Raw genomic sequence first — 27,808 nt, 5'->3', positions numbered from 1 at the left:
CATGCCCAACTTTCATCCAACTATTCACATTTGTTTCCACTTATGAACAAAGGAAAGCATTGTCTGCTGCCACTTGCATAGTGCAGCCAGTGAGAAAGGTATCACTAATTATCCACTTGCATCCAACATCTGGTCTATACACAGATGCAAGCATGTCCCCATTAACATCTTCTAGGGTTACATTTGACTCACCTTTCTCTACCATGAAGGCAGTCATAGTCCTTCCACTGCACTTGTCTTCCCAGACCATGTAGCAATTGCTCAGTAGTTCATATGCGTATATTGCTATGGTGCCCTTAATTTGAAGAGGCATTCCTTGGATTACATAACTGTCATTAGCCTCACAACTAAAATGTTCACTGGTGTTAACAATCACTGCATTTCCAACATGCAGGACCATAGACATAAACAAATACAGCAGAGCATTTTTCTGTGGCACCTAGAAAGTGAAGAAAGAAAAGGGGACAGGTTACTATATTTTGCGCTGATAGAGCTTACTGGGACTCACACTGTAGAAGCCTCTGCTTTCCCTCTGGGCAAGTAGTACTGACAGAGCTCACCTCTTCTTTCCACACATGTTTATTGGCCCTTCCAGCTCTTCAGTTGGGAAGAGTGAAACCACTTTAAGACCCGCTTCTTTTTCCCTTTAATTTCAACCTGGTAAATGGTGGGACTTGCTTTATTAACAATAACAACGGGGGCCAGCCACCTGGGGCTCAATACATGTTTTTTTCTCTGAGTAAAACCTATGCAGCACTCTGTCCCCAATGTTCCACTCAGTTACCTTCAAAGTTTCCCCCAGCCGTTTGTCCATTAGCTTTCTGTTCACCTTCAGGTTAATCACAACCTGCCTCTGGATCTTACTGATGGAATCTAACAACTCATTCATGAACTGATCCGTCAGAACCACTGCTGATAATCCTCTGGTGGCATTCCACCTAGCTACCACTGCTCTGGGATCTTCATGAGTCTACCTGTCAGGGCCTTGTGAGGTGTAAAGCCATGTGAAGTTACCATTGACTTTTGTGCCATGAGAATCTGTGGGAGCTTTCAATCCCAATCTTTACCTGATTCTTTCATTATCTTCCTCAATGCAGTCTTTAGGGTTCTATTGGTTTGTTCTACTAAACCCGAACTTTGAGGGTGACCTGCAATTTGTAACCTCAACCCTAGTCTGAATCGATTACATCAGGTAGACCAAACCTGGAAAAGGTCTGCTCCAGCAGCACCTTGGCCGTAGTACTGGCTGTGTTGTTCCTCATTGGGTATGCCTCCACCCACTTTGAGAGAGCATCTATCACCACCAGACAGAACTTGTTACCTCACCCGGCCTGAGGTAACGGGCCTATAAAATAGATTTGCAACCTAGACCATGGACCTACTATGGGCTGGTGCAGCAAGGGTCCCTTCACTACATTGCTATCACAGGGTTGTTCTCTACACAGGATAGACACTTGTGATGTGATGCTCTACATCCGTCACATAACCAGGCCACCACCCCACAGTCAAGATTCTATTGACTGTCTTCTCTATATCAAAATGTCCCTGGCCATGAGCCAAAGCAACAAGTTATTGTCTTAAACACACAGGTATCACTAATACTGGAGCCCCCACAGTGTCTCACTTCCTGACAGCCATAACAAGGTCACCTGTCGTTCTAAAAATAGTATAGTTCTATATATAAATCCAATACAGTGAACCACTTGGCGCATGCTGAAATTGCCACCATAACCTCCTGAAACTTCGCTACCACCAGCACCATCCGGGGAGCTACATTGTTAAGCTCTTGATAGTTCACTGTGAGCCTCCAGGTCTTCTTGTCAGCTTTTAGCACAAGCCATATTGGTGAATTACACGGACTAACTGTTTACACCAATACTTCTTGTTCCAGAAGGGCATCAATGGTCTCTTTGATCCCTTCCTTAGCATTCTTGGCATATCTGTATTGCTTCTGGGGCTCTGGATCAGAACCCAGCATCACCACCTCTGCAGTGATCTTACTGCACTGTAGCTTGTTCTTTGCGAAAGCTTTTGGGTACCTGACTGCCACTTCTGTGACCTCTTGCTCCCATTTAGGAATCACCAATTCCTCTGGAACCTTGAGTGCAGCTACTCAGTGAGAAGCAGGGACAACAAATCCTCCTGCTGTTTTGTCCTGAACCAATACTCTATTGGGCAAATAATACCGCATCAAGCTTCATTGCTTGTTAGTTTAGAATTCCTCTGTAATCCTGCATAGATCAATCTTAATAGTAGTTATACACTCTTTTAGTTACAGTAGCTATTCCTAATTGGTTTTGTTTTTTATTTTCATTATTAAATGTTAATCCTAGCTCATCTCTAGAGACACAGCCATGCTCTGAAGAGTTTATCTTAAACTCCTCTGTCCCTGACACTTAATTTATATTTTAGACTGTTCTAACCTATTACTGTTGGGTTTTGTTTTTTAAATACATAAATTAAAAAAATTAGACCATGATCGCGATCTATCAATCCTAATTTATGTAAGTTATCTGTTAAGGCCCAAATGTGGAACATAAATCTAAAATAATAGAGGTGAAAAATAGCACAAGAAACTTTAGATAAAGTGAAATTCTTTCCTTTACGAGAAATGTCTATAAACGCAGTTTCCTGCATCTACATTTCTTATATCAATATTGTACTGTAATGAAAAAGATACCACAAAATTGATGTGGGCAAAGACTGATTTGGATTTAAAGTAAAGGGCAACTGAGCAGTATCTGAGTTTGATGGGAAGCCAAGTCTATGCCACAGAAAAGAACAGGCTAGGAAATGCGTCTTAAAAATAGATTTAAATGACTGTCCTAGCCAATGTCTCTTGGTTGCTGCCAGCGTGGGCTGAGTGATGCAAGTTTGAAACTCTTCTTCGAAATCTGCTCTCATCACTGGAAAGTGGCAGCTGGCCAAGGTCAGTTTGCAAAGCACATTTTAACCCAACTCTTCCCTGTGTGGCTCAGCTAACCGGCCTGAGGAAGAAACCTGCTCAGTTAGATTAAACCCCATGTCTACACTATAGGAGTGCACTTATGGCCCTTCAGCTATGCCACTGTAGCGATGCGGTGTAGATGCTTCCTACATCAACAGAAGGGGGCTTTCTGTTGATGCACTTCACTTCTCTGAGAGGCGGTAGCTAGGTTGACAGAAGAATCCTTCTGCATCTACACTGATGTCGACCTATGATGCCAAGGGCTTGTTTACACTACCCGCTGGATCAGCAGGCAGAGATCAATCCAGCAGGCGATAGATCGACCGCTGAGCGCTCTCCTGTCGACTCCGGTACTCCACCAGAACGAGAAGTGCAAGCAGAGTCCATGGGAGAGCCTCAGCTGTCAACTTACGGCGGTGAAGACACCGCGGTAAGTAAGTACGTCGACTTCAGCTACAGCTATTCACGTAGCGTACCTTAGCTTGACCCCGCGCGGTAGAGCAGACAAACCCCAAGGAGTAACATTTTAAAACCCCCTGAGCAAGGTCGATCTAAGTTTCAGGTGTAGACCAGAGCTCAGCTGGGCAGTCAGCGCCTCAGGCAAAGGCTGCCGAGAATTCCTGGGTCAGCCCCCGAGCAGAGGCTGGGTTATTCCTCATCCAGGCCCAACGCGGGGAGCAGCGGAGGCCAAAGGAATGAAACACGCAGCGACACGCTGCCTCCCCAGGAGCGGGCCCCGCCAAGGCCCCGGCTATACCGCCGGACCCTCACTGCGCGCCTTGCAGCGGCTCACGCCCCGCCCCGCCCCGCCCCGCCGGCTCCTCCTCACGCTGGGAGGGACGTGCCGGGGTCGCGGCCCTCAGCAGTAGCCGGAACTGGGAGGTGACTCCCGGCGCTAGCTGGGGCCGGGGCTCCTGCTCCTCCCGCCATGCTGTCCGGGTGCGGGCGGGCGCTGCCGGCCGCCCTGCGCCTCGCGGTGCGGGGCTGGACAGGGGGCAGCGGCGGCGGCAGGAGGCGGGTCAGCACCAGCTGGTCGCCGGTGGGCGCCGCCTTCGATGCCAAGCAGCAGCGCAGCCGGCTGACGGGCCAGAGCACGGTGAGCGGGCGGGGCCCCGGGCTTGCCGGGGCGGGCTAAGGCCCGCCCCCTCTTGGAGGTGGCCAGGGGCCCGCGCCCTGCCCCCGTCCTGAGCCCGGCGGAGGCTGTGAGGCGCGCTGCGATCGGTCGCCTCTCAGCGCCCCCCCGCCTCCCTGGGGTCGCCCCTCTCCCCGAGCCCCTGCTGGGACCCGGGGGCGCCCCGCATGCCGAGATCTGCTCCCTGGCGCCCGCGGCATGTTGGCGCCAGGGTCTGGCTCTGTTCTGCTTGGGGGAGGCTCCCTGCAGCGCAGCGGTGCACTGAGGGCCGGGGCCTCCCGTGGACCCCACGTCTCAGCTCAGGGCAGGGAGCTGCGAGCAACCCTTGGGCTCACCCACTGTCATGCCAGACCCGGGGGAGGGGGGTCCATGGGGTAAGCTCAGTGCCTCGTGCAGGAGCCTGGGGGCGGGGTTTTGATTAATAGATTTTTAAGGCCAGAAGGGACCATGGTGATAACCGGGTCTGACTTTCCCCAGGAGGTAGGGCTCGTAGAACCTCGCCCAGCAAGGGTCCAAGATTGCTCATGTGATCTTCCCCAGACAGACAGCAGGCAGTACAGCCTGCACCCTGGAAAGCTTGAAGGGCGATCGTGCCATTAAAGTACTACACCTTTGTCCTAGACTGTATTTTAAAGGTTTAATCTAACCCTAAATTTACCAATTACTTACCCCTTCACACTCGCTCTCTCTTTTTTAATGGCAAGTCTGCACATAAAATGTTGTTCTGATGCAGCTGCACCGCTGGAGTGCTTTAATGAAGACAGTCCACGACAGCCACGGGAGAGAGCTCTGCTGTCCCTTAGGGCTAGTCTACACTATTGTGCTAGTACATCTGTGCAGCTGCACCGCTTCTCGTGAAGATGAGCTATGCTGATGGGAGAGCACTCTCCCGTCGGCATATTACTCCATCTCAACAAGAGGCGGGAGCTATGTCGGCGGGAAAGAGTCTCCCACCAAGAAAGCACCAGTGTGGATAGTGCTTAGGTTGATGTAACTTGCATTACTCGGGGATGGCTTTTTCACACCCCTGAGCAATGTAAATTACATCAATTTAAGTGGTAGTGTAGACAAGCCCTTAGTTAATCCGCCTCCCCAAGAGGTGGTAGCTGTGTCTCCGGGAGAAGGCCTCCCATCGACATAGTGCTGTCTACAGCCAGGGTTAGGTTGGTATAACTGTGTTGCTCAGGGGGTGTGGATTTTTCACTCCCCTGAGCAATGCAGTTACACCAATATAGGTCTGTAGTGTAGATCAGAATTTAGATAGCTGCTTGCTTTGAGGAAATATTCCTGTGTAGTGGAGATCCACGTAATCTCTATTTTGAGGATTTAGGAGGTGGGATGTGAGTGGTGTGTAGATTTTGATCTGATGTTTTGCAGGGGAATGAGTTTCACCAATAAATTAATAAAAAAAAAATTCATTGGAAATCACTGAAACAATTTAAAACAACGTAAAACAAATTGTTTTATGACCCAGATGGCAAAATTATTGAGATGATTCTGTGCCTTGTCACCAATAATTTCTGTATTGAAGCGAGGCAAGAAATACTGTCTTGTTGTATCTCTTAGGTAAACCTTTTGTTCTGGGGCTCTTCCTATTCAATTACTTTCCACCCTGTTCAGTTGCTTCCTACACAGAGAATTTGTGGCTAACTGAAGTGCAAAAGCTCTGATTACATGTGCAGTTTCATCAGCCAGTTTTAAAATTTGTCCTGAGTGTCATTTAATTTCTTTTTAAGCTGTGTGTCTGAAACATCCTCTCCTCCAAAGAGATGAAGAAATGGGGGTAGGAGGGGATCCACTCTGGCCAAAACGTTCATATCTGAATGTCTAAAGTGAGGGTCCTAAATCCACATTAGGTGCTCAACCCTTTGAAAATCAGGCTGCTTCTACTTACATGCTCAAATATGGATTCAGGATCTTAACTTTTATGAATCCAGTTATGAAAATTTTGGTCTTGTATACTGGAACAGTCTTTAGGATCTACACCGGTGGTGGGCAACGTGTGGTCTGTCGGGGTAATCCCTTGGCGGGCCGCTAGACAATTTGTTTACATTTGCACGGCCGCCCACAGCTCCCAGTGGCCGCGGTTCGCTGTTCCCGGCCAATGGGAGCTGTGGGAAGTGGCGCAGGCCGCAGGTTGCCCGCCACTGAACTACACAGTAAGAATTATTTTTCCTAATTTATATTGCAGTTAAAGGCAAGAAAAAGCAATCAGTTTTTCTGAATTAAAACTGTTCTGTGATCATACCATAATTCAAATAGGAACATTTCAAACTGAAGGTTTGTGAAGATTATTTTGAAATGACTGGGATATTTTGGAGATGAAACAACTTAGTTTTGTCTGCTGTTTCACCCTTTTGTGTTCATGTTTTTTTTTTAAACTGATATATTGGCTAACACAAGCAAACGTTTATCTGTGGAGTGTTGCCACCAGGCCTGTTGATTTTCTTCTTTTTGATGAGTCATTCATTTATGTTAGTGAGAGTCCTGTGGCAGATTTCCAGGAGTGAGCTATAATGCTGAATTACCTGGAATTAAGAAATTGGCAGAGCAGATACCAGTAACATTGTTCTTCATTATTTTTGTATTACCGATACTTATCTGTTTCCAGTAATGCCCACAATGTGCTACCCACTGTACCAATGCTAAAGAAGGGTTCCTGCTCTGAAGTGCCAAGTAGGGCAGTTGAAGCTGCTGAGACCAGGAGTAAAATTTTCAAAAATGCCTCAGTGATTTAAGAGCTTAAATCCCATTTTCAGAATGGTTAGGTGCTTTCAGGGAAGCTTAGGCTTCTGAGGCCCAGAGCCGCAAGGGTATTTAGAAGCTCGGAGGATTTGGGCCTAAGTGCCTAAATAACTTTTGAAAATAGGACTTCTGGACTCCTAAGTCACTTAGTTTTTAAAATTTTACCTCAGGTCTGTAACATAAATCTCATGATATGAGTGCTATATTTCCAGGCCACTACCAGTTTGCTTTAACGCATAAAAGTAGCTCTTCCAAAATTTGTGACACCCAAATGCCTAAATATAAGTAATTTGAAAAATTTTTATAGCAAACACCCATTTCTGAACATTACAGAACAAAGTAACTTTCTTGACAGTTATTGCAAAAATAATTTGTTTGGTGATTAATCGAAATGTCCAAGTTTTAGCAAGGGTTTCTATAGTAGATAGTATTACATTGTAAATAAAATACATGTTTTATTCTGATTTTTGTCAGTTTGGTGTAGATCTGAAACTGAGAGATTAAAAATGAGATACTCTAGTTATTTTGTTCTAGTGTATTTGCACTGTATGTTGAATCTACACTTGGTATTTTAGGGTCTATTTGGTGTTCCAGAATTGAGTTCTCCAGAAGGATTTCAAGAGGCACAAGAAAAAGCATTACAAGAAACTGAACAGCTAGTCCAGAAAGCATGTACTACACCTCCTGGGCCACAGACAGTAATGATTTTTGATCAGCTTTCAGATGCATTGTGCAGAGTAGCAGACTTGGTAAGATTTATTGTTAAGTTTGATAGTCTCTTGTAAATTTACTTTTTATTTGGATATTTCTAGCTTAGCTCAGACTTTTGTTTTGTAAACTCTTCTGTTATAAAAGATACTGTATCAACATTGCGATTTCCTGTATCATGATAGAAAATTACGATTTCCCACAAAGGAGGGTCTTTTTAATCAGTTACAAAGTCTTTCATTAAATTACCAGTAGTTTCAGAAGTTATATCTGATGTGATTTGTAACTGTACAGTGAACTTTAAGTGAGATTTAAAAATAATATATCAATGACAAGTGTCAAGGTTCCTCCCCCACTCTGAACTCTAGGGTACAGATGTGGGGACCTGCATGAAAAACCTCCTAAGCTTATCTTTACCAGCTTAGGTCAAAACTTCCCCAAGGTACAAAATATTCCACCCGTTGTCCTTGGACTGGCCGCTACCACCACCAAACTAATACTGGTTACTGGGGAAGAGCTGTTTGGACGCGTCCTTCCCCCCAAAATACTTCCCAAAACCTTGCACCCCACTTCCTGGACAAGGTTTGATAAAAAGCCTCACCAATTTGCCTAGGTGACTACAGACCCAGACCCTTGGATCTTAAGAACAATGAACAATCCTCCCAACACTTGCACCCCCCCTTTCCTGGGAAATGTTGGATAAAAAGCCTCACCAATTTGCATAGGTGACCACAGACCCAAACCCTTGGATCTGAGAACAATGAAAAAGCATTCAGTTTTTTACAAGAAGACTTTTAATAAAAAATAGAAGTAAATAGAAATAAAGAAATCCCCCCTGTAAAATCAGGATGGTAGATATCTTACAGGGTAATTAGATTCAAAAACATAGAGAACCCCTCTAGGCAAAACCTTAAGTTACAAAAAAGATACACAGACAGAAATAGTTATTCTATTCAGCACAATTCTTTTCTCAGCCATTTAAAGAAATCATAATCTAACACATACCTAGCTAGATTACTTACTAAAAGTTCTAAGACTCCATTCCTGGTCTATCCCCGGCCAAGACGACTACAGACAGACACAGACCCTTTGTTTCTCTCCCTCCTCCCAGCTTTTGAAAGTATCTTGTCTCCTCATTGGTCATTTTGATCAGGTGCCAGCGAGGTTACCTTTAGCTTCTTAACCCTTTACAGGTGAGAGGAGCTTTCCCCTGGCCAGGAGGGATTTCAAAGGGGTTTACCCTTCCCTTTATATTTATGGCAACAAGAAACATAGTAAAATCAGATCAGTATTTTATTAACATTCTTGCCTTCTCAAGACTTGCAGTTACGAAGTGTGTACATCTGGGAATCAGATCACTCTGAAATGTAAAGACGACTCTAGGCTGTAGCATAGATGGCCTTTTATTTGTGCCAACAACACTCAGTTTATAGCCAGGAAGTGATGAATCTCTTATGTCTACACAAGAAACGCCACAGCTGTGCCAATGTAGTATAAATACTACTAGAGCGATGGAAGAATCCCTTCCATCGCTCTAGTAGTATTTACGCTACAGTGGCACAATAAATAAGTAATAAAATCCCCCTTTCCAAGAGGTGGTAGCTAGGTCAACGGGCAAATTCTTCTGTCAACCTAATGGTGTCTACATCAGAGCTAGGTCAACTTAGCTACATTGCACAGGGGGTGAAATTTTTCACAGCCTTGAGCAGTGTAGTTAAGCCAACCTAAATGTGTAGTGTAGACCTAACTTTAGCCAACTAAATCAACAAGAGAATTTAACAAAACAATGTAATAGCTGTCACTCTTGTGAAAAGATTCATGGGATCATTAATTCCGGAAACAGTCAGGATCTCTGTTTTATATTTCATACAGAGAACAGCACCTGCAGTAAGACCATAAGAACAGCCATACTGCGTCAGACCAAAGGTCTATCTAGCCCAGTATCCTGTCTTCCAACCATGGCCAATGCCAAGTGCCCCAGAGGCAATTAACGGAATAGGTAATCATCAAGTAATCCATCCCCTGTCACCCATTCCCAGCTTCTGGCAAACAGAGGCTAGGGACACCATCCCTGCCTATCTTGACTAATAGCCATTGATGGACTTGTCCTCCATGAATTTATCTAGTAACAGGATGCTGGAAAGGTTCAGTTCTGGCTTAGAGGGAAGATTGCTAGATACTGTAACGTGAATACCACTTCCTGTAGCAGCCTGCGTTTTTGTTAGAGGTCTTCCAGCCTATTATTTATTAAGCCTGACACTGCTTACCTCATGAGATCTTATAAGATTGCATCCTCACTTGTTATGGCTACAAGCAATATATTGTTTAACACAAAATCCAAGTTCAAATAATATTAATGGTCTGTTTTAAACCCAATAAAACATGGAGAGTTGAGGATCTGAAGCTCTTCTTAATTCACCATGTTGTGCTTCAATACGTAAACTTACTGATGTGTAAAAATCACCATACTCTCAAAGTGGGTTGTTCATGATGAAGTTGTGACCATGACAATTTGTTGTAATTGAAGCATGTATTGGTTTTATGAGGTTTAATTTTACTTTTCTTATGGTAGTAATTTTTTTTAAAAAGTGGTCTTATGAGCTGAATTTACTGACTGTATATGGTATATTATTAACACATATAATAAATGTTTACTTCATTAGTATTTGAGCCTTTTATGGTAGCACATGATTTATTGCTTCATTAGTGGTATTTTTTCAGGTTATACTGTATGATCTTAGGGGCATAAACAAAATCTAAAAATATGTATTGTATCCCAGTGATTATGTTAATTTAGATTTATATCAACCGTACCAATAAGAGACTCCTTCAATCTCTCCTGAGATCCTACAGAATCTAGGGGCCAAAGTTTGCTCACCCTAAAACCAAGGAGTGTTTTAACAGTGACATCCATGGAAGTAGAATCTGTCTCTAAGGCCCTCTCCAGTCCACCCACCCCATTAGGAAATGCCTGCTTAAACACACAAACAACCCTAAAGGTCAACAAACTTATCAGGTGAAAGGGGGAAGCTAATTGTAGAGTTGAGGGCCCTCGGCAAGAGAATACATTGTCCTATCCCAGATGTTAACAAGTAGAAGGGTACTTTCTCAAATAAATGGCATACAAGCCATAAAGGGCTTGATATAGCAAAATTAGTAGTTTGAATTACACCTCAAAATAAACTGGAATTCAGTGCAGTCTATGTGCACAGGTGTAATACATTATATGTGGGATGTACAGTTTACTAAGTAGATAGCTATATTCTGCACTACATGAAATTTCCAAGTGGGTATGAAGTGTTTCTCCAAGCAGAGCACAATGTAGTAACCCAATCTGGAGGTGAAAAAGACATGTATAATTATGGTGAGGTCTGAGTTTGAGAGGAAACTTCTTGTCAAGTACAGATGGGGAGAAAACCACTCCTGACCTTTGCTGCTATTTATACATCCAGACACAGCGGAGGCTTCAGTAGTATCTCTACATTATGAATATTAGTGACAAGAGGTAGTTATACTGAATAAAACGAGCATGTATTAAATTACCTATGTTCTGACAAAAAGAAAAGGAGTACTTGTGGCACCTTAGAGACTAACAAGTGCTCCTTTTCTTTTTGCGAATACAGACTAACACGGCTGCTACTCTGAAACCTGTCATTATGTTCTTATACTTTCCCAAGCCAGCCTGGAAGTAGATCCACATGTTCCGAAGATGCCTCCAAACTTGTACGTCAGCAGATGTGTCTTAATTTTTGCATGCTTTACCCTGCCTACACTCTTGTGTTCACCAAAGCTCTGCTGCATGTGGAAGTTGAATCATTAGTTGCTTAGCTGCTTGATTGGTGCACACAATACTGTTATCACCAAAATAAGGGAATTTGTACATAGGTAAAAAAGTAGGGCTGTCAATTAATCACAGTTAACTCACATGAGTAACTCAAAAAAATTAATCATGATTAATCGCAGTTTTAATCGCACTGTTAAACAATACCATTTGAAATTTATTAAATATTTTGGAAGTTTTTCTACATTTTCAAATATATTGATTTCAATTACAACACAGGATACAAGTGTACAATGCTCACTATATTATTTTTATTACAAATATTTGCACTTTAAAAATGATAAACAAAAATAGTATTTTTCAATTCACCTTATGCAAATACTGTAGTGCAATCTCTATTGTGAAAGTGTAACTTACAAATGTAGATTTTGTTGTCGTTACATAACTGCACTCAAAAACAAAACAATGTAAGACTTGAGAGCCTACAAGTCCACTCAGTCCTACTTCTTGTTCAGCCAATCGCTAAGAGAAACAAGTTTGTTTATATTTACAGGAGATAATGCTGCCCACTTCTTATTTACAATGTCACCTGACAGTGAGAACAGATGTTGGTATGGCACTTTTGTAGTTGGCCTTGCAAGGTATTTATGTGTCAGATATGCTAAACATTCGTATGCCCCTTAGTGCTTTGCCCACCTTTCCAGGGGACATGCTTCTGTGCTGATGATGCTCATTAGAAAAATAATGCGTTAACTAAATTTGTGTTTGAACTCCATGGGTGGGGGGGAGAATTGTATGTTTTCTGCTCTGTTTTACCTGCATTCTGCCATATATTCCATGTTATAGTGGTCTTGGATGATGACCCAGCACATGTTGTTCATTTTAAGAACATTTTCACTGCAGATTTGACAAAATGCAAAGAAGGCCCCAATGTGAGATTTCTGAAGATAGCTACAGCACTTGACCCAAGATTTAAGAATCTGAAGGGCCTTCCAGAATCTGAGCGGGACGGGGTGTGGAGCATGCTTTCAGAAGTCTTAAAAAAGCAACACTCTGATGCGGAAACTACAGAACCCGAACCACCAAAAAAGAAAATCAACCTTCTGCTGGTGGCATCTGACTTAGAAGATGAAAATGAACATGCATTGATCTGCACTGCTTTGGATCATTATCGAGCAGAACCTGTCATCAGCATGGACGCATGTCGTCTGGAATGGTGGTTGAAGCATGAAGGGACATATGAATCTTTAACATAAGAATGAACGAATGTCCATACTGGGTCAGACAAAGGTCCATCTAGTCCAGTATCCTGTCTTTTGACAGTGGTCAATGCCAGTTGCCCCATAGGGAATGAACAAATGATCCATCCCCTGTTGCCCATTCCCAGTTTCTGGCAAACAGAGGCTAGGGACGCCACCATCCCTGCTCATCCTGGCTAATAGCCATTGATGGACCTATCCTCCATGAATTTATCTAGTTCTTTTTTGAACGCATTTGGCACATAAATATCTTGCAACACTGGCTGCAACAGTGGCATGAGAAGGCCTGTTCTCAGTTTCAGGTGACATTGTAAACAAAAAGCAGGCAGCATTTTCTCCTGCAAATGTAATCAAACTTGTTTGTCTGAGCGATTGGCTGAACAAAAAGTAGGACTGAGTGGACTTGCAGGCTTGTTTTATTTTTGTACAAAAAATAACTGCATTCATAATTCTACATTTGTAGGTTCAACTTTCATGATAAAGAGATTGCCCTACGGTACTTTTATTAAGTGAATTGAAAAATACAATTTTTTATTTTTACAGTGCAAATATTTATAATAAAAAAGCAAATATAAAGTGAGCACTGTATACTTTATATTGGGTGTTGTAATTGAAATCAATATATTTAAAAATGTGAAAAACATCCAAAATATTTATATAAATGGTATTCTATTATTGTTTAAGAGTGTGATTAATCCCGATTAATTTTTTAATCACTTGATAGCCCTATAAAAAAGTGCACAAAATATAGATGTATATTTTATGTAAGCAAATTAGGAGGTGAAGTTGGAGTGCCTTTGGAAAATTCGACCCATAAAATGACTCCAAACACTTAAAGTAAAAATTATGTGTTTTCAGAAAGATTATAAATGTATGCTATATTACATAGTAAACCACATTCAGTTTCAGTTTTTCTTTTGAAAGGAGTTTCATATATTTCAAATAAATCCAGATAACCTTTAACAGAATGAAATATTCAACAGTTGTAAGTATAGCAATCTGCAGTTTATTTCCTTGTGCAAAATAGTCTATTCTTGTGTATATAAAAATATTTAAAAATCTGCGTGATGACATTTACCATGAAAAGCAATGAAATCTGGTAAATATTTAGCATAATCATATGAAAACAGCTTAGTCTAATACCAAGATAGGTGTCTCTTGCAGTATCTGGAAAACTTTAGTGCATTTGAAAGATTGAAACTTCTTAAGGTTATTTTTTCCATTTTAAAAATAATTCAGAGAAAAAGTAGGCCACAAGATCATACATAATAAGAGAAGTAAAACATGTATCACTGTTAGGTTTGTGTCCTCATGTCACCATTGAGCTGGGCATGGGCCAGCAGGGAATTCACAAGTGTAAGTCAAATCCTGTAAACTCCCAGTGTGTAGTTCTTATTCATATGGTAGTCCTGTTGGCTGTAGAAGTACTATTTGTGCGGATAACAATTTGCAACATTGGGCCTTTAAGCCCTGGTCCTATAAAGACACACATGCTTAAATGTACTTTCATGAGCTATGCCATTGATTTCAGTGGAACTTTTCATGGGAGTGAAGTTAAACATTTGGATGTTTGCAGGATTGAGGCTTTAGTGAGCATGGAGGAAACCTATCACATTGCTCAAGGCAGGATTCACTATTTTACTGAAAGTCTCTGTTGATCCTTTAATCTTATGTGACACTTTTCCCAGTAGTATGCTGGCATTTGTCTGTTTCTCTACAAATGGTGGCGAGACCTTTTGAAAGATGTAGTCTCTCATGGGTTTTTATCCAATTTTGATGAAAGATTAAAGCTTTAACATAAAGTTCTGTACTTAGTTTATAAAACCCTTTTTCAAGCAAGCGTGTAATATTTATAGCAGCAATATTTAAGATATTTCTTAAAACGTGTCTTAGGAGTAGATGGTCTATACTAAATTTTGAAAAACAATACAAAACATGTTTATTTTTCTGGAATAGAGTTTAGTAAAAAATAGAAAGTTTTAAAGCAGTAAGATTCAAAGGCACTGTTTTTTTATGAGTGTTTCTTGCAAGGGAAAGAACCTTTTTCTAAGGTACATGCCTAACTGAAAATAATAATAATAAAAACCTAAGTGAAAATATTTTCTTTGGAGTGAAATTTATACTATAGCAATTAATAACTGTTGACAGGTTCTTAACAGATACTGGTTCTGAGAAGACAAATTTATGTGAAAGTGCTCAGTGAAAAGAGATTGCGTGTAACAGTGGAAACATGTTAAGCTGAGTGGAATTGCCAACCTTTTTTAAAACTATTTATTTATTTATTTAGGAAGTTTAAACATGTTTACAAATCTGTGCCATATAAATTCCAACTCTTCTCTAAAAACTAACTTGCATGTAAGTTTCAAATTATGGACAATCTTTCCCATCACCACCACTTCTCTTCTTTTTCTACTATGTCAGGCTGACTTCGTGAAAATTGCCCACCCTGACTTTGCATTCAGAGAGGCTGCTGAAGAAGCCTGCAGAAACATTGGTACCATGGTAGAAAAGTATGTTTTGTTCATTTATGTTGCTGTAAAATTAGCTTTCATGTCTGAAAAATTCTGCACTATCCAACAGATAACTTTTTTGCTTATTGTTAACATGTGTGTGAGGTTTTTATGTGTGGAACAGAGAGCAACTTTGTTTTTAAATGAGTTATTTAAAGATTCATCCTTACAGTGACTGGTGTAAGGTCACATACACCAATACCCGGGCCAGAGTCGTCGTCAGTTTTCTCTGCGAGCGTCTAACAAAGCTGTGACCAGCCAAGCTCCGGCAGCAGAGCTTTCTGCCGTCTAAGAGGGACAGCGCCGCATCAACGCATATGCTTGATAGGCTTCACGCCGTCAAGACTAGAAATAATAATCGTAAGAGTAAATTCAGTAGAAACTGACGGCTTGAGCCTGTGCACTTGTTTGGGAAATCTTCCTACCTGCAAGTGGATTTTTCAAGACCTAAAGCGGGGGGGTTGCTCAGTAGGGCTTACCTTGCTGCGGACTGTCTGTTTTTAAATGTCAGTTTGGATTGAAGTAAACTTTTAGAGACGAGGAAAGCACAAATTAACCTGAATCTCAGAAACTTCTTAACTACTATGAAAGTTTGGAGGCAGCTACTGTATTTACGTTTCAGAGTAGCAGCCGTGTTAGTCTGTATTCGCAAAAAGAAAAGGAGTACTTGTGGCACCTTAGAGACTAACCAATTTATTTGAGCATAAGCTTTTGTGAGCATCCGATGAAGTGAGCTGTAACTCACGAAAGCTCATGCTCAAATAAATTGGTTAGTCTCTAAGGTGCCACAAGTCCTCCTTTTCTTTTTGTATTTACGTTGTATGCTTCTTTCTATGGCAAATAGCATCCCTGGATTACTAGCTTCTCTTTAGTAACAGTAGTAAGTCTTTGCATTTATATAGTTCCTTTCACACAAGGTGTCATGCTTTCTGAAGTGGCTTACAACTGTGAGTGCCAACCTCAGAGCAGACTGTCAGGAAACAGGGCATGAACCTCAGGCTGGTTGTGTGTTTTATACTTAGATTTCGTCAACCAAGTAACACGTGTGAACTGCACAGGCACTGTAACAGTCTTGATAGGGAGCCGGAGCTAGTCCTCTCGGGTACTCTGATCTCTCTTGCCACCCAGGCAAACCTGCCTCTGTGACAGATGGTCCCTTACACCAAAAATCACAACAATATGCAGAATACTCCCAGTCCCAAGGGACCTGTCACTTACCCAATGTCAATTGTACTCAGATCTCAAACCGAAGAGAACGCTTTTAACCAATTGTGTAACAGACTGACTAAAGGTTTGTTAACTAGGAAAAATAAATAGTTATTTACAAGGTTAAAGCAGGTAACATACACATGCAAATGAGGTACAATCTTAAATTCAAAAGGTAGTAAAGGTTCTATAAGCAACCTTTTATGTCTTTTTAGGGCTAGCCAGAGCCAAACAGCTTGGGAATCTCTTGCTTATGTTTAGGAATCTTTGCTCCTCAGAGTCCAGACAGCATAAATATACCAGTTGCTCCTCAGCATGAATTTCTATTCCCTTTCTCCAGCATTCAAGCTGTGATGGGACATGGGATTGTGCACATATCCTTTTTAGGGGTGTGGGGGAAGCTATCAACAAAGTCTTTTGTCCACAATGGCTTGTCTGATGCCTAAAGACAGTCTCTTGTTGGGAAGAAGATTACACCCCTTGTGGTTAAACTAGTATTTCCAACTTGGTAATGATTCTCCCCTGACTTGGGAGGTGGGGGTGGGGGTTACAGTCTTAGCAAACATTTTTATAGTCACAGAGCACACATTTAAATATTATCTTATAACATGGGATACAGATATAAGCAGGATTAATACATGCAGCATCCTACAAACATTCCATAAACTCTAAACACATTCTTATAATTCTAATAACTATTTTAATAATGCTAACACACAGCAGGTAAGCCAGTCTGGTTTCCAGCTGTACATTTATCAGTGTTCAGTGAGGCCTAAGGGCCTTCGCATGAGGTGGTGCCTGGTCTGCCAGCATCACACAAGGTCTCGACTTGGCTTCACTGACATTAAGTTATTAATCCTTGCAGCATTTCTGTAAGGTAGGTATGATAAGTATTATGTCCATTTTATCGATGGAGAAACTGAGGCACAGACTGGTTTAATGAGTTGCACATAGTGACATAGGGCTTCTGACTCCCAGTCCTGTATTCTAACCATTAGGTCAGGGGTTCTCAAACTTCATTGCACTGCGACCCCCTTCTGACAACAAAAATTACTACACGACCCTGGGAAGGGTTGAAGGGGGGACTAAAGCCTGAGCCCACTCAAGTTCTGCCACCCTGGGGGTGCCAAAGCCGAAGACCAAGGGTTTCAGGCCCAGGCAGGAGGCCTATAACCTAATCCCCGCTGCCCAGGGGTAAAGCCCTGAGACTTGGGCTTTGGCCCTGGGCGGTGGGGCTTGGGCTTCTGCCCTGGATCCCAGCAAGTATAAGCCAGCCTGGGCAACCCCATTGAAATGGGCTTACAATCCACTTTGGGGTCCCAATCCACAGTTTGAGAACCGCTGCATATATTATGCTCTGTCAGAAACTACATTTTTCTGTTGAATGCTTTAAATAAGCCACTATCCTTAGACTTTGTCCTACTTGCAACAATATGTCATGCAAAAATACTTGCCTGTTGAAAATAACTACCCACCTGCATAGTCATAAATGCTAGAATGTATAACTTGTCTCCTTGTATTGTACAGTAGTTTCTGAGTACAGTTACAACTTGAAAGCATTTTGAAAACTTCGCCCTTGATTTCTAATAGTGTATGTCAGAAAAGATTAAGCTCTGCCTTTGAACAAGTAATGCCGAGAGACTGAAATGTCAGTAACTATTTCTGATACTTCGTTGCTTTCATCTTTATCTCTTCAGGTTAAATACAAATATCGAGCTGTGCCAAAGTTTGAAACAGTTGCTGGCTAATAAAGAGGTTATGGATTCCCTAGATCCAGAAACCAGGTACTTGTTAATGTTTAACATTTTAGAAGTTAATACACTATAAATTAGTCCCCAAAATGCTTGGAAATATTTCTGTATTGTTAAATTGATGGACAGTTCTGCACCCTTTTGTAAAAGAACTGCAAAACACAATGGGCCAGAAAATCTGAGACTCCATTTTTATGCAACTTTATTAGCCACTGAGAATTTAACTGTGCAGTAGTCAGGAAGTTCAGTTATGGTTATGAATAGGATGTGCTGGAGTACACATTTTGTGTGTGTGTGTATAGCTAAAAGCTATGTTTAGTTTGCCTAGTTTAAATCTTTAGAAAATGAGGAAATGCAAAAGTTAAGTTTCCCATAACAAAATCAACTCAACCAAATTGCATTATTCTGTTCTGCTATGATATACATCTAACAACGTAAACAGTAATAAGGTATAAATTTAAGAAGGAAAATAGGGAGTGGAATGTATTTAGGTTCTTACAAATTAAAATGAGTGCATGTCCATTCATCTAGAAGCCTCTGACAGCTTAAATTTTTAAATGTAAATCATATCTGGAGCACACTGGAAAAATATGCCTATGTGTGGTTAGCTTTCTGTTTGTTTTCTTATTACTGGAGTTTCAGATAAAATCAAGCATTTTTATTAATGGCAGTTGTGCATGGTAACATGCTTTCAGTCTGTAGGGTCAAATTGACATGTCAGCATTGTTTACTTTCACTTTATTGTTGTTATAAAGCACCATTTTTAGTACTGCTTATTCATTTCTGCCTGACATATTATTCTTTCTCTCACACAGTAACAATAACTATCCTACTTTTTCCTCCCCAAACAATCAGATGTTCTAGGCTGAAGGGCTTTTTTCTTCATCACTCAAAATAAATGAAATAAGTTAAATTGATGTTTTATAGTCTACACAAATTAATGTTATATGCTTGTTAAAAGACATTTTTCAATGCAAATCACCAAAATATTTACAAGGAAAAACATCCAGTTTCACTGAATAAACAAAGGAATAAACCTACTGGAAGTGTATGTGCACAGAAAAAAATAGTTATAAAAGATGATATAATTAATTATTTTCTATCTTAAATCAAAATATAGTCAGTAAAATGTAACACACTAAGATCCAACTGCTGTGAAATGAGGGGGTCTTTAACAGGGTTTTACTGTATTTTTAGGCAAGTGGCAGAACTTTTTATGTTTGATTTCGAGATCAGTGGTATTCATTTGGATGAAGAAAAGGTAATTATTTTTGTCTATGACATGTGAATAGATGTTTGTCTGACTCTTAAAAACAGATAGCAAAATGCAAGGCATATGTAATGGATTCTGTGCTGAGTTGCCCCCTTTGAATGCTCTGGAAGTCAGTGGAGCTCAGCCTTCACAAAAACCTGTTTGTCATTAACTATCAAATGGCTGGATTTGTAGTGTCCTGTACAACTTCCCAGAGTCTAGTTCAGCCTTCACTCTCCAGACTGCCTTGTTACTCAGTCCTGTACCCCAGGGAGTTACAAGTGGGGACTCTGGACTCTTAGATCTGCCATTTGGGTTCGTATCTGCACAGTATAATTTTTGTGAAAATGGCTAGTTGTTTCAACAGTGTACCTATATAGGGTGGGGAAAACATGCTTCCCGTAATCTGGATAACAGGCTACTCAAATACAGCACTTCAGAAGGAATCAAGCCACATGTCTGTGCCACAACCTAATACTTTTAGTGACTAGAGCAGGGATCTCAAACTCAAATCACCAGGAGGGCCACATGAGGACTAGTACATTGGCCCGAGGGCCGCAACACTGACACCCCCCCACTCCACTCCCCCCGGCCCTGCCCCCACTCCACCCCTTCCATGAGGACCCACCCCTCCCCTGCCCCTTCCCTGCCCCTGTTCCAACCCCTTCCCCAAATCCCTGCCCCTCCTCTTCTCCACCTCCTCCCCTGAATGTGCTGCTTCCTGCTCCTCCCCCCTCCCTCCCGGAAAGCCCTAAGCGCTGCCAAACAGCTGTTTGGCGGCAGGAAGCGCCTGGAGGTAGGCAGAGGAGCGGGGACGCGCGGCACACTGGGGATGGGGGAGGTGGTGGGTGAGGAGAGCTTGGCAGCCTCAGGAAATAACTCGGGTGGGGGAGGGGCCACGGGGAGCTTGGCGGGCCGCAGCAAATAACTCCATGGGTCGCATGTTTGAGACCCCTGCTCTAGAGCCTCTAAGTTGCCCTTAGTGGCCTGTGTCAGTGTCTCTCTCTCCCCGGCAAGAGTCCAAGATGGATCTGCCAGAGCTAGCAGTATGTTAGTAATATGCTAGTAATATGTTGGAGATGTTCGGCTCGATGTCCATAAATGTTCCTGGTACTCATGACATATTCCTGCATGAGGAAATCTATATTTTTTGAGTTTCTAGCAGTCGATTTTCAAACAAAGACTCTTTTTTACTAAATTCAGGTGGCCGACTTGCAGTGAAAACACTGAAACACATTGTTTTGGTAGCAGCTTACAAACTGGAAAACGTTTCCAGAATAATTTTCTTACAATTACTGTGTACTAAGATTAACACCTCTTAAATCAGCGGTGAGGTGGAAAAGTACAACAGGAAGGCATGCAAACATTTAAAGTTGGCTACTATGATACAGAAATATTAATTGACATGTAGAAAAACAAAATTGGCATTTTAAAAAAATTTAATCCCCCCTTGTGACAGGCCCTTAGATATTTTGTATGTGACCGTTTGACCATAGTTACTGTTCCTTGCAAGTCCTGCAATTTTGAGTTCATATTAAGGTGCACTTGGTTAGAGGTATGTTGCCATCCATAGTGAATTTCTGATCTCTTCCTAAGATTTGCTTGAATGCCACATACTGCTCTCTCTGCCTACAGAGCATTATTGCTTGGATTCAGCTTCCTGGCACAAATTTAGGTTTGAATCTCTTGGTGTTAAAGAACTTAAGGTTGAGAATACCTCAGCTCATCTGTCCTCCTAGGTATCATGAATGTTTTCTTCAGAATGTCTCTAGAGGTTGGTTTCTCTTTGGATTTTTTCATATATAGTATATTTATCCAGTGCTGAGCTGCCAAAATCTTGACAACTGGTTCCCTATAAAAGTTCTGGTTTAAGGGATGTGCCACAGTATGTATTTTTTGTACTAGTAGGGTTACCATACATCCGTATTTTCCCAGGAGGAATTTTTAAATTTTAAAAATTGCTCCCGGATGGCAATTTAAGAACCAAAAAGTATGACATGTCTGGGGAAAATACAGATGTATGTTAACCCTACGTAAAGTTTTTTTTAAAAAAGAAGGGGCCTGAACTACAAATGAGCTCCGTTTCACATGTGTGGGTCCCTGCCACTCCCTGGGGGTGTGCTATGGTGACCAGATGTCCCGATTTTATAGGGACAGTCCCGATTTTGGGGTCTTTTTCTTATATAGGCTCCTATTACCCCCCACCCCCGTCCTGATTTTTCACACTTGCTGTCTGGTCACCCTAGAGTGTGCACCTGTGTGGGTCCCAGCTGCTCCCTGCCCCCCTCATTGAAGCAGGTGTGCACGGTTACTGCCCTGGGAACTACAGGGCACCAGTGGACGTGGGGCCAGCTGCAGACAGGGGCGTGGGCCAGGGCTAGCTAGAGGCAGGGGGTGCGGGTCTGGCTGCGGGCAGGGCAAAGGGGTGCGGGCTTGGCTGGAGGCACGGCAAGGGGGTGCGGGGGTGCGTGCGGCAGGGGCTGGCTGCGGGCAGGGGGTGCGGGGGTGCGTGCGGCAGGGGCTGGCTGTGGGCAGGGGGTGTGGGGGTGGCTGGAGACAGGGGCTGGCTGCAGGCAGGGGGTGCGGGGGTGGCTGGAGAGAGGGGCTGGCTGCAGGTAGGGTGGTGGGTACTCACGGGGAGAGCAGCTCGGAGCAGACCGAGCAGCAGGACACAGCCCTGGCCCAGCAGAGCAGCCAGGGACCCACCAGGCAGCAGCGGGAGCTCCAGGGCCAGGTGTCGGGGGAGCAGCAGCAGCAACAGGGCTCGTGCCCAGGGCCAGGCGGCAGCCCACATGGCTCCCGCAGCGCAGCGCCCCCAGCGGCCGGAAGAGGAATTACATCACTTCTCAGCCAGAGCCCATCAAAGCCTCAGCGCCCCCTGCAGGGAAGCGGGTTAACAACCGGTTCTAAAACTGCTTCAAAATTTAACAACCGGTTCGTGCGAACCGGCTCTAGCTCACCACTGTATTTATCTGTTCAGAATGAGCTATAAACATGTATTGCTGTTGTGGCAGTGGCATTTTTTCACTCCTTTTGAAACATGTATATGGCAGGTTGTCTTTTATAATATCTTATGGCGTCTTATGTAGTTGAGCTTTTCATAGACATCCCTGGGTTTTTTTAATTCTCCAGGAGCAGGGATCTTTTATAATCCATTTCTTTTGGAGATAAGAAAAGTGCCTTCTGAGAACACGAGTTACAGGATGTAACTTATAATAGATCCCCACAGAGTTGGGATATGTTTGCTCTTTTACTTGACAAAGTAACGGACTGTTGGAGGAAGTCATATTCATAGGCCCACCATGGATCTATTACATCTGCATGCCTTCTGAGAACAAGAATTACAGATAATATTGAATTTTTATCACCTCTTGACTTTTTCATTACTTTAAACTATGGATAATACTTCCAAAAGTCCCCTGTTGTTCACATCAGGATTTAGAATAAGTCAGGCCAGACCATATTATTTATATTTTTTTCTTATGGTCTGGGCAGATAAGAGGTTGTAATGACTATTGTGATCCGTTTTGGATTAGGCTGTATTATAACCCTATAATAGGGCAATGGGTTTTCAAATATTTTCCCAGTGTGGCCCATATCTTGATAGAGAGACCATCTTGTGGAAATCTTCCCTCTTATTCACATCATGTAGCATCCCTTTGGCAGCTACAGAACTTACCTAATGGAAAAGTAATACTAGGGGGAAATATTTAATGTTGCCTAGATATCTGTAATGTGCTGTAACAGCAGAAAGTGAGGGGATAAAGTCAGTAACGCTGAGTTCTCTGCGTCCTTCAGTGAACTCAGAGGTATCTGTCTGGGGCCACCTGGCCCAGTGACTTGCCCTTCATCCTCCACACAGGAACAATGTTAGCAGCTAGGAGCAGCTTGCATGTGGCAAGCTATGAAAATGCCAGGACTATCAGGGCTCCTTCCCTAAAGTAGTCAGAACCTGCTACATGCAGGAATGCAAGGGGAATTCAGGGCCTTCCAGCCTCTCTGCTCCCAGACCTAGAAAGACACCCAGGACAATGGGCTCAGCAGTCTTTTCCTCCATTCACATGGATACAGCAGCAACTGGAATGATCTTTCAGAACCTCCTACCATCATCATTCACTCAACTCTGAAACTTGGACTCTGACTTTTATTTCTCATTTGTTGTGTTGCCACTGGTTGTTAGCCACACTTCATTTTGCCCCTTTGTATCACTACAACTCTTCAACGGTCCAGTCTCTTTCACATTTCTGCACATTGTGCTTATTTCTCCTTTTCATTCCTCCTGCTAACTGTCCTTTCCCCCTTCTACTTATTTCCCACCTCAATTTTCTTCCCTCTGTCAGATTCCCAACAATCCCTTCCTCTCCCCACATCAACTTATTTGCCCCCTCAAGAAACTGTAAATGTTTGGAACATAAATAAAACAAATATGCTTTTGAAGACGAGGATATGGGAGTTCCAAGACATGTTTCTGTGGTCATCCTGATCACTTTACCACTATGCTATATTCCTTCCCCCAGGCTTTGTCTGTTTTGTGCATTTAGGGCCAGATCCTACAGACACATTAGTAAAGTTAAGCATGTGTCTAAGTGAGCAGTCCCATTGACAATGGAACTGTTCTCAGTAGTAAAATTAAGTGCATATATAAGTGTTTGAAGGATCAAGGCCTTAGATCGTAACAGGGCAGGGGCTGTCTTCCTATATGTCTGTACAGCACCTAGCACATTGTGATCTTTGGGCAGTGCCACAATCTACATAATAATAGGAGAGTCAGAACAGTGTGGTGATTAGTTAGCTTCACACAAGCTACCCGTGGTAGCTGCTTCTCTAGCTGATGTCTCCTTGATTTCCTCCATTACTGAAAATCCCTCTTTCCCTTCAGTCATTTACAAAATAATCGGACTATACCAGCATTTTAGAAGTATTTACCAATTGTTTAGCAAAAGTAGTTTAAAACATTCCCAAGTTCTGTTTTTTATAAACTTGTTTTGATTTTTCATGCATTGTTACCGCGGCAGAAATGTGAGAGAGAATTTTTTTTCTTCTGAAAGATAAGCATGTATAATGCATATATGTACGCTACCTGGTTTCATTCTCACTGAAGACAGTAGTATGGCTCCCATTGACTTCAGTTGCACAGGATCAGCCCTAAATTAGGATTTCTTTAACATCATAGGCCTGATTCTAAATAAGTAAGTATTTGCTGGGAATAGATCATGATTTGATTTAGTGTGCAAACATATCTTAATACTGTGGAAAACTGAGAGCTACTTGTACTGTATTTTAAGTGAAAATGTATCTTTTGTTTTATTTTTCCTAATTACAGCGTAAAAGAGCGGTGGACCTCAACATCAAAATACTGGATTTATGTAATCAATTTCTTATTGGAGCTCACCTGCCCAACAAGATTGACAAACACATTTTACCAGAACACATTCGCTATAACTTTGCAGTTGAAGGCAATTACATACAAATCACCGGTCTGCATGCAGACTGTTCCGATGATCTGGTATGTATTGTCAAAGTTCTCTATTGCACATCCAATAATACAAAGGTGCATCATAGTGATTTTGACACTAGATGACACAAGTGTTCTAACAGCTAAAAGTAGAAAATAGGAACTGAGGGTTAAGATTTTTAGTGCTGTCTGTGGGTGCTTTTCTCAAAAGAATTCAGTTAAAGCAAAAGCATTAATAATACCTTTTCAGACTGTTTCATGCACAGCTGTTAATATTCATCAGGGTAAACTAAGGAGAATAGCTGAACCCATGTTAGCAAGACTATTTTTAAACACACAAAATCTTACACCCATTCTTTACTGAATTTCCCTGATAGCATCTTTATAAGATGGCCCTTCAGGTTGCTTATAAATTGGAAGGCAATTTGGACATTTTAAAACCTGCCTGGAATGGCTCCCATTTTTCTGGGTGTGGGTACAAACCTGAGTTTCAGGAAACTGTCACAACACTTTAGATCATTCAGTTTATGTAGTTAAGTAATTGCTCATAAGGCAGAAAATGGTTTTTAAACATGTTACCTTTGTCCTTTTTTACACAAATAAGTTCTGTTCTTCAGGTTCTTTTTGTATTTTTCTAGGACCGGTGTAGAATTCAGTTTCATGAGAAAAATTCACACCCAAGTATTTTAATAATGATGATTTCATTTAGTTGTTATTCAGCAATGTTGCCATCCAAATTGAAGTTTAGGGTTATTTTTTGCTTTTTCTCATATTAATTTTGCATCAGACACTTAAAAATGTGGAGGATAATATGATAGGGTGGAACAAGGCTTGTTTAAATAGTCTCCTCCTTCATAAATAAAATCTACATATGGTGAAATATTGTTTTGTGTTCCACCAGTTGATACATATATCTGATGTTGTTGGATGATCTTGTCAAGGGTTGTAAGAAGATCACAACTAATAAGAGGGAAAGCAGGCAGGCTGTCCTTATCCCTTTTTCTAATGGGTAATAGGAGGATATCATTATTTTTCTTTTTTAGGTAGATTTTATATAAAGGGTTGCTTAACCTGAAAGCATTGTGGCTGTGATACCTGGCCTTTCATTAGTTTGGGAGGAACTGAACTGTTTCTTTTTTGACTTATGCTATTATGAGACCATTTCTTTTCTTCTGATGTTAGGTACGAGAAGCTGCTTATAAGATTTTTCTTTACCCAAATGCTGAGCAACTGCGCTGCTTAGAGGAACTGCTTACCAGCAGAAACCATCTGGCACAGTTAGTTGGCTATAATACCTTTGCCCACAGGGCTCTTCAGGGAACAATGGCCAGAACTCCAGGTAAAGTACGTGTATGTTCAGAAATGATAAGATGTGACTTGTGTCAGGCATGAGGATAACTGTACATAGTTTAACTTGTCAGCTGTTAATACAACACAGTTGTTGCACTGGAGAGTCTTATTGCAGTCATCTGAAATATTTATATTTTTCAATAAGAGATAATATTAATTTGAACCGTCACTGTAATCTACACAATTCACTACTCCATGTTCATGGCTTAGGTAACTAAAAGCCATGATTATCACATCTGATTTTTTTATATGCTACCTTGATATACATGTACAATTTCTGACCTGTGTGTCATCATTTCAGTAGATAAGTTAAAACCAGGCTTGCTCTAGGAAGGCTAAGTTGTTTGCTTCTTGATGTGAACTAATATATTTAACTGACGTCAGCATTTTGTTTTGTAATTTGCCTTCATTTCATATTTCCAGAGAAGGTAATGCAATTTCTTGAGACGCTTTCTGACAGATTGTTTCAAAGGTGAGTCTATTTTTCATTTACTTATTTAAAAAATCCCATTTTAATTTGAAGAAAATAGGTTTTTTGATGCAAGACAAGACTCCAGTTACCAATAATTTGAGCATTTAAAAAATTCCTCTAAGGTTATTACTGAAATATTAGCTTCCCTCACATCTTGATTAAAATATTAACTTTCTTATATTGAATTAGACACCATGACGTAAAGGTTAACAAACGTATATATTGTCATACTGCCACGTGTGGTGGGAAATTAGAAGTAGGAAATAAGTCATTCTCCAGATTTTTTTGAGTGTGGTCCACAGTTCTGGTGTGACTCCTACTGTAAAAGGAGATTACAGAGTGCATAAGAGTGAAAACAAAAACGCTAGGTAGCCTCGCAGGGACCCACCCGTTAAGCACTAAAGCAGTAGGCCTCCCCTCCATATGCCCTACATCCATTATCACCCCTGATTTTCCCCACACAAAGCTACTCATCCTACCCCACCCCCTATGGTTCCTCCAGTGCAAAAAGCATCATCATCATGCAGAGTGGAATGGTGGCTGAGCACGAATATGGGGTCGGGGGGAGATGGGAGAGCAGGATTGTTTGGGAGAGAATAAGAGGGAAAAGTAGGACCTGAGAGTACCTGGAGTGGGCAGAGCAGAGTGGAGAGTAGCTCCACTGTGATGACCTGCCTGTGGTTTTTCAGAGCACAGACCAACTCTGACACACAATAGGGCTCTTGGTAGTAGTGGAGCATGCATTTATACTATATGTTACAGACAGTAAAACATCAGTTGCCATTATACTGTACTATATTGGCTAAAAAACCCTTTAATTAAAACTTTAAGGGTGAAATTCTGTTTTACAGAACTCTAAAAGATTTTGAAATGATGGAAGGGATGAAGATGAAACTAAATCCCCAAAATTCAGTAAGTTATATAGTGCATTTATTTTCTTTTGGTTTTATATAATATGAACTAGCCTGACATCAGATGGGGAAAATAATTTCAGACTTTACAATTGTAATATGAGCTGCATGTTGATAGATACTTGCTCTTTTGGTTTCAGATAGTTTTGGTTTTAAATAGCTGTTTCTAGTATTAAAACCGACCATCAGCTATTGGTTTTAACAGAATGATGCATACAATAACCAAAAACCAAGGTGGAAAATGTAATGGCTGGTTTTGAGCATGTTAAACATTGTTTTCAATTTTTAAAATATGGCCCTTTATTTTTTCAAAAGTGTGCATTCCCAAT

At 41.6% G+C, this 27,808-nt stretch overlaps 1 protein-coding gene across 8 annotated transcripts in view; it reads left to right on the top strand.

Annotated features, from left to right (window-relative positions):
• The first annotated feature begins 3,829 nt into the window (after window positions 1-3,829).
• The window catches only part of MIPEP (mitochondrial intermediate peptidase), a 138,569-nt gene continuing 114,590 nt past the window's right edge, over window positions 3,830-27,808 (top strand). For 6 of the 8 annotated variants that reach the window (XR_013345044.1, XR_013345046.1, XR_013345045.1 and 3 more), the window contains exons 1-10: window positions 3,830-4,043; window positions 7,400-7,573; window positions 11,214-11,255; window positions 14,994-15,082; window positions 17,986-18,072; window positions 19,237-19,300; window positions 24,615-24,797; window positions 25,929-26,085; window positions 26,520-26,568; window positions 27,420-27,480. Coding sequence is in view for 4 of the 8 variants with exons in the window: in XM_077809412.1 (XP_077665538.1) it covers window positions 3,876-4,043; window positions 7,400-7,573; window positions 11,214-11,255; window positions 14,994-15,082; window positions 17,986-18,072; window positions 19,237-19,300; window positions 24,615-24,797; window positions 25,929-26,085; window positions 26,520-26,568; window positions 27,420-27,480 (1,074 nt within the window). In the remaining 4 variants the exon portion in view is untranslated. Of the gene's footprint in view, window positions 4,044-4,660; window positions 4,681-7,399; window positions 7,574-11,155; window positions 11,256-14,993; window positions 15,083-17,985; window positions 18,073-19,236; window positions 19,301-24,614; window positions 24,798-25,928; window positions 26,086-26,519; window positions 26,569-27,419; window positions 27,481-27,808 lie in introns of those variants that run through there. The other 2 variants (XM_077809452.1, XM_077809421.1) reach the window with 2 other exon arrangements.

Source organism: Eretmochelys imbricata, chromosome 1, assembly GCF_965152235.1.
Source record: "Eretmochelys imbricata isolate rEreImb1 chromosome 1, rEreImb1.hap1, whole genome shotgun sequence".
Lineage (NCBI taxonomy): Eukaryota > Metazoa > Chordata > Testudines > Cheloniidae > Eretmochelys > Eretmochelys imbricata.
The sequence above is the reverse complement of the archived record's forward strand: the minus strand, read 5'-3'. Positions and strand labels throughout refer to the sequence as shown.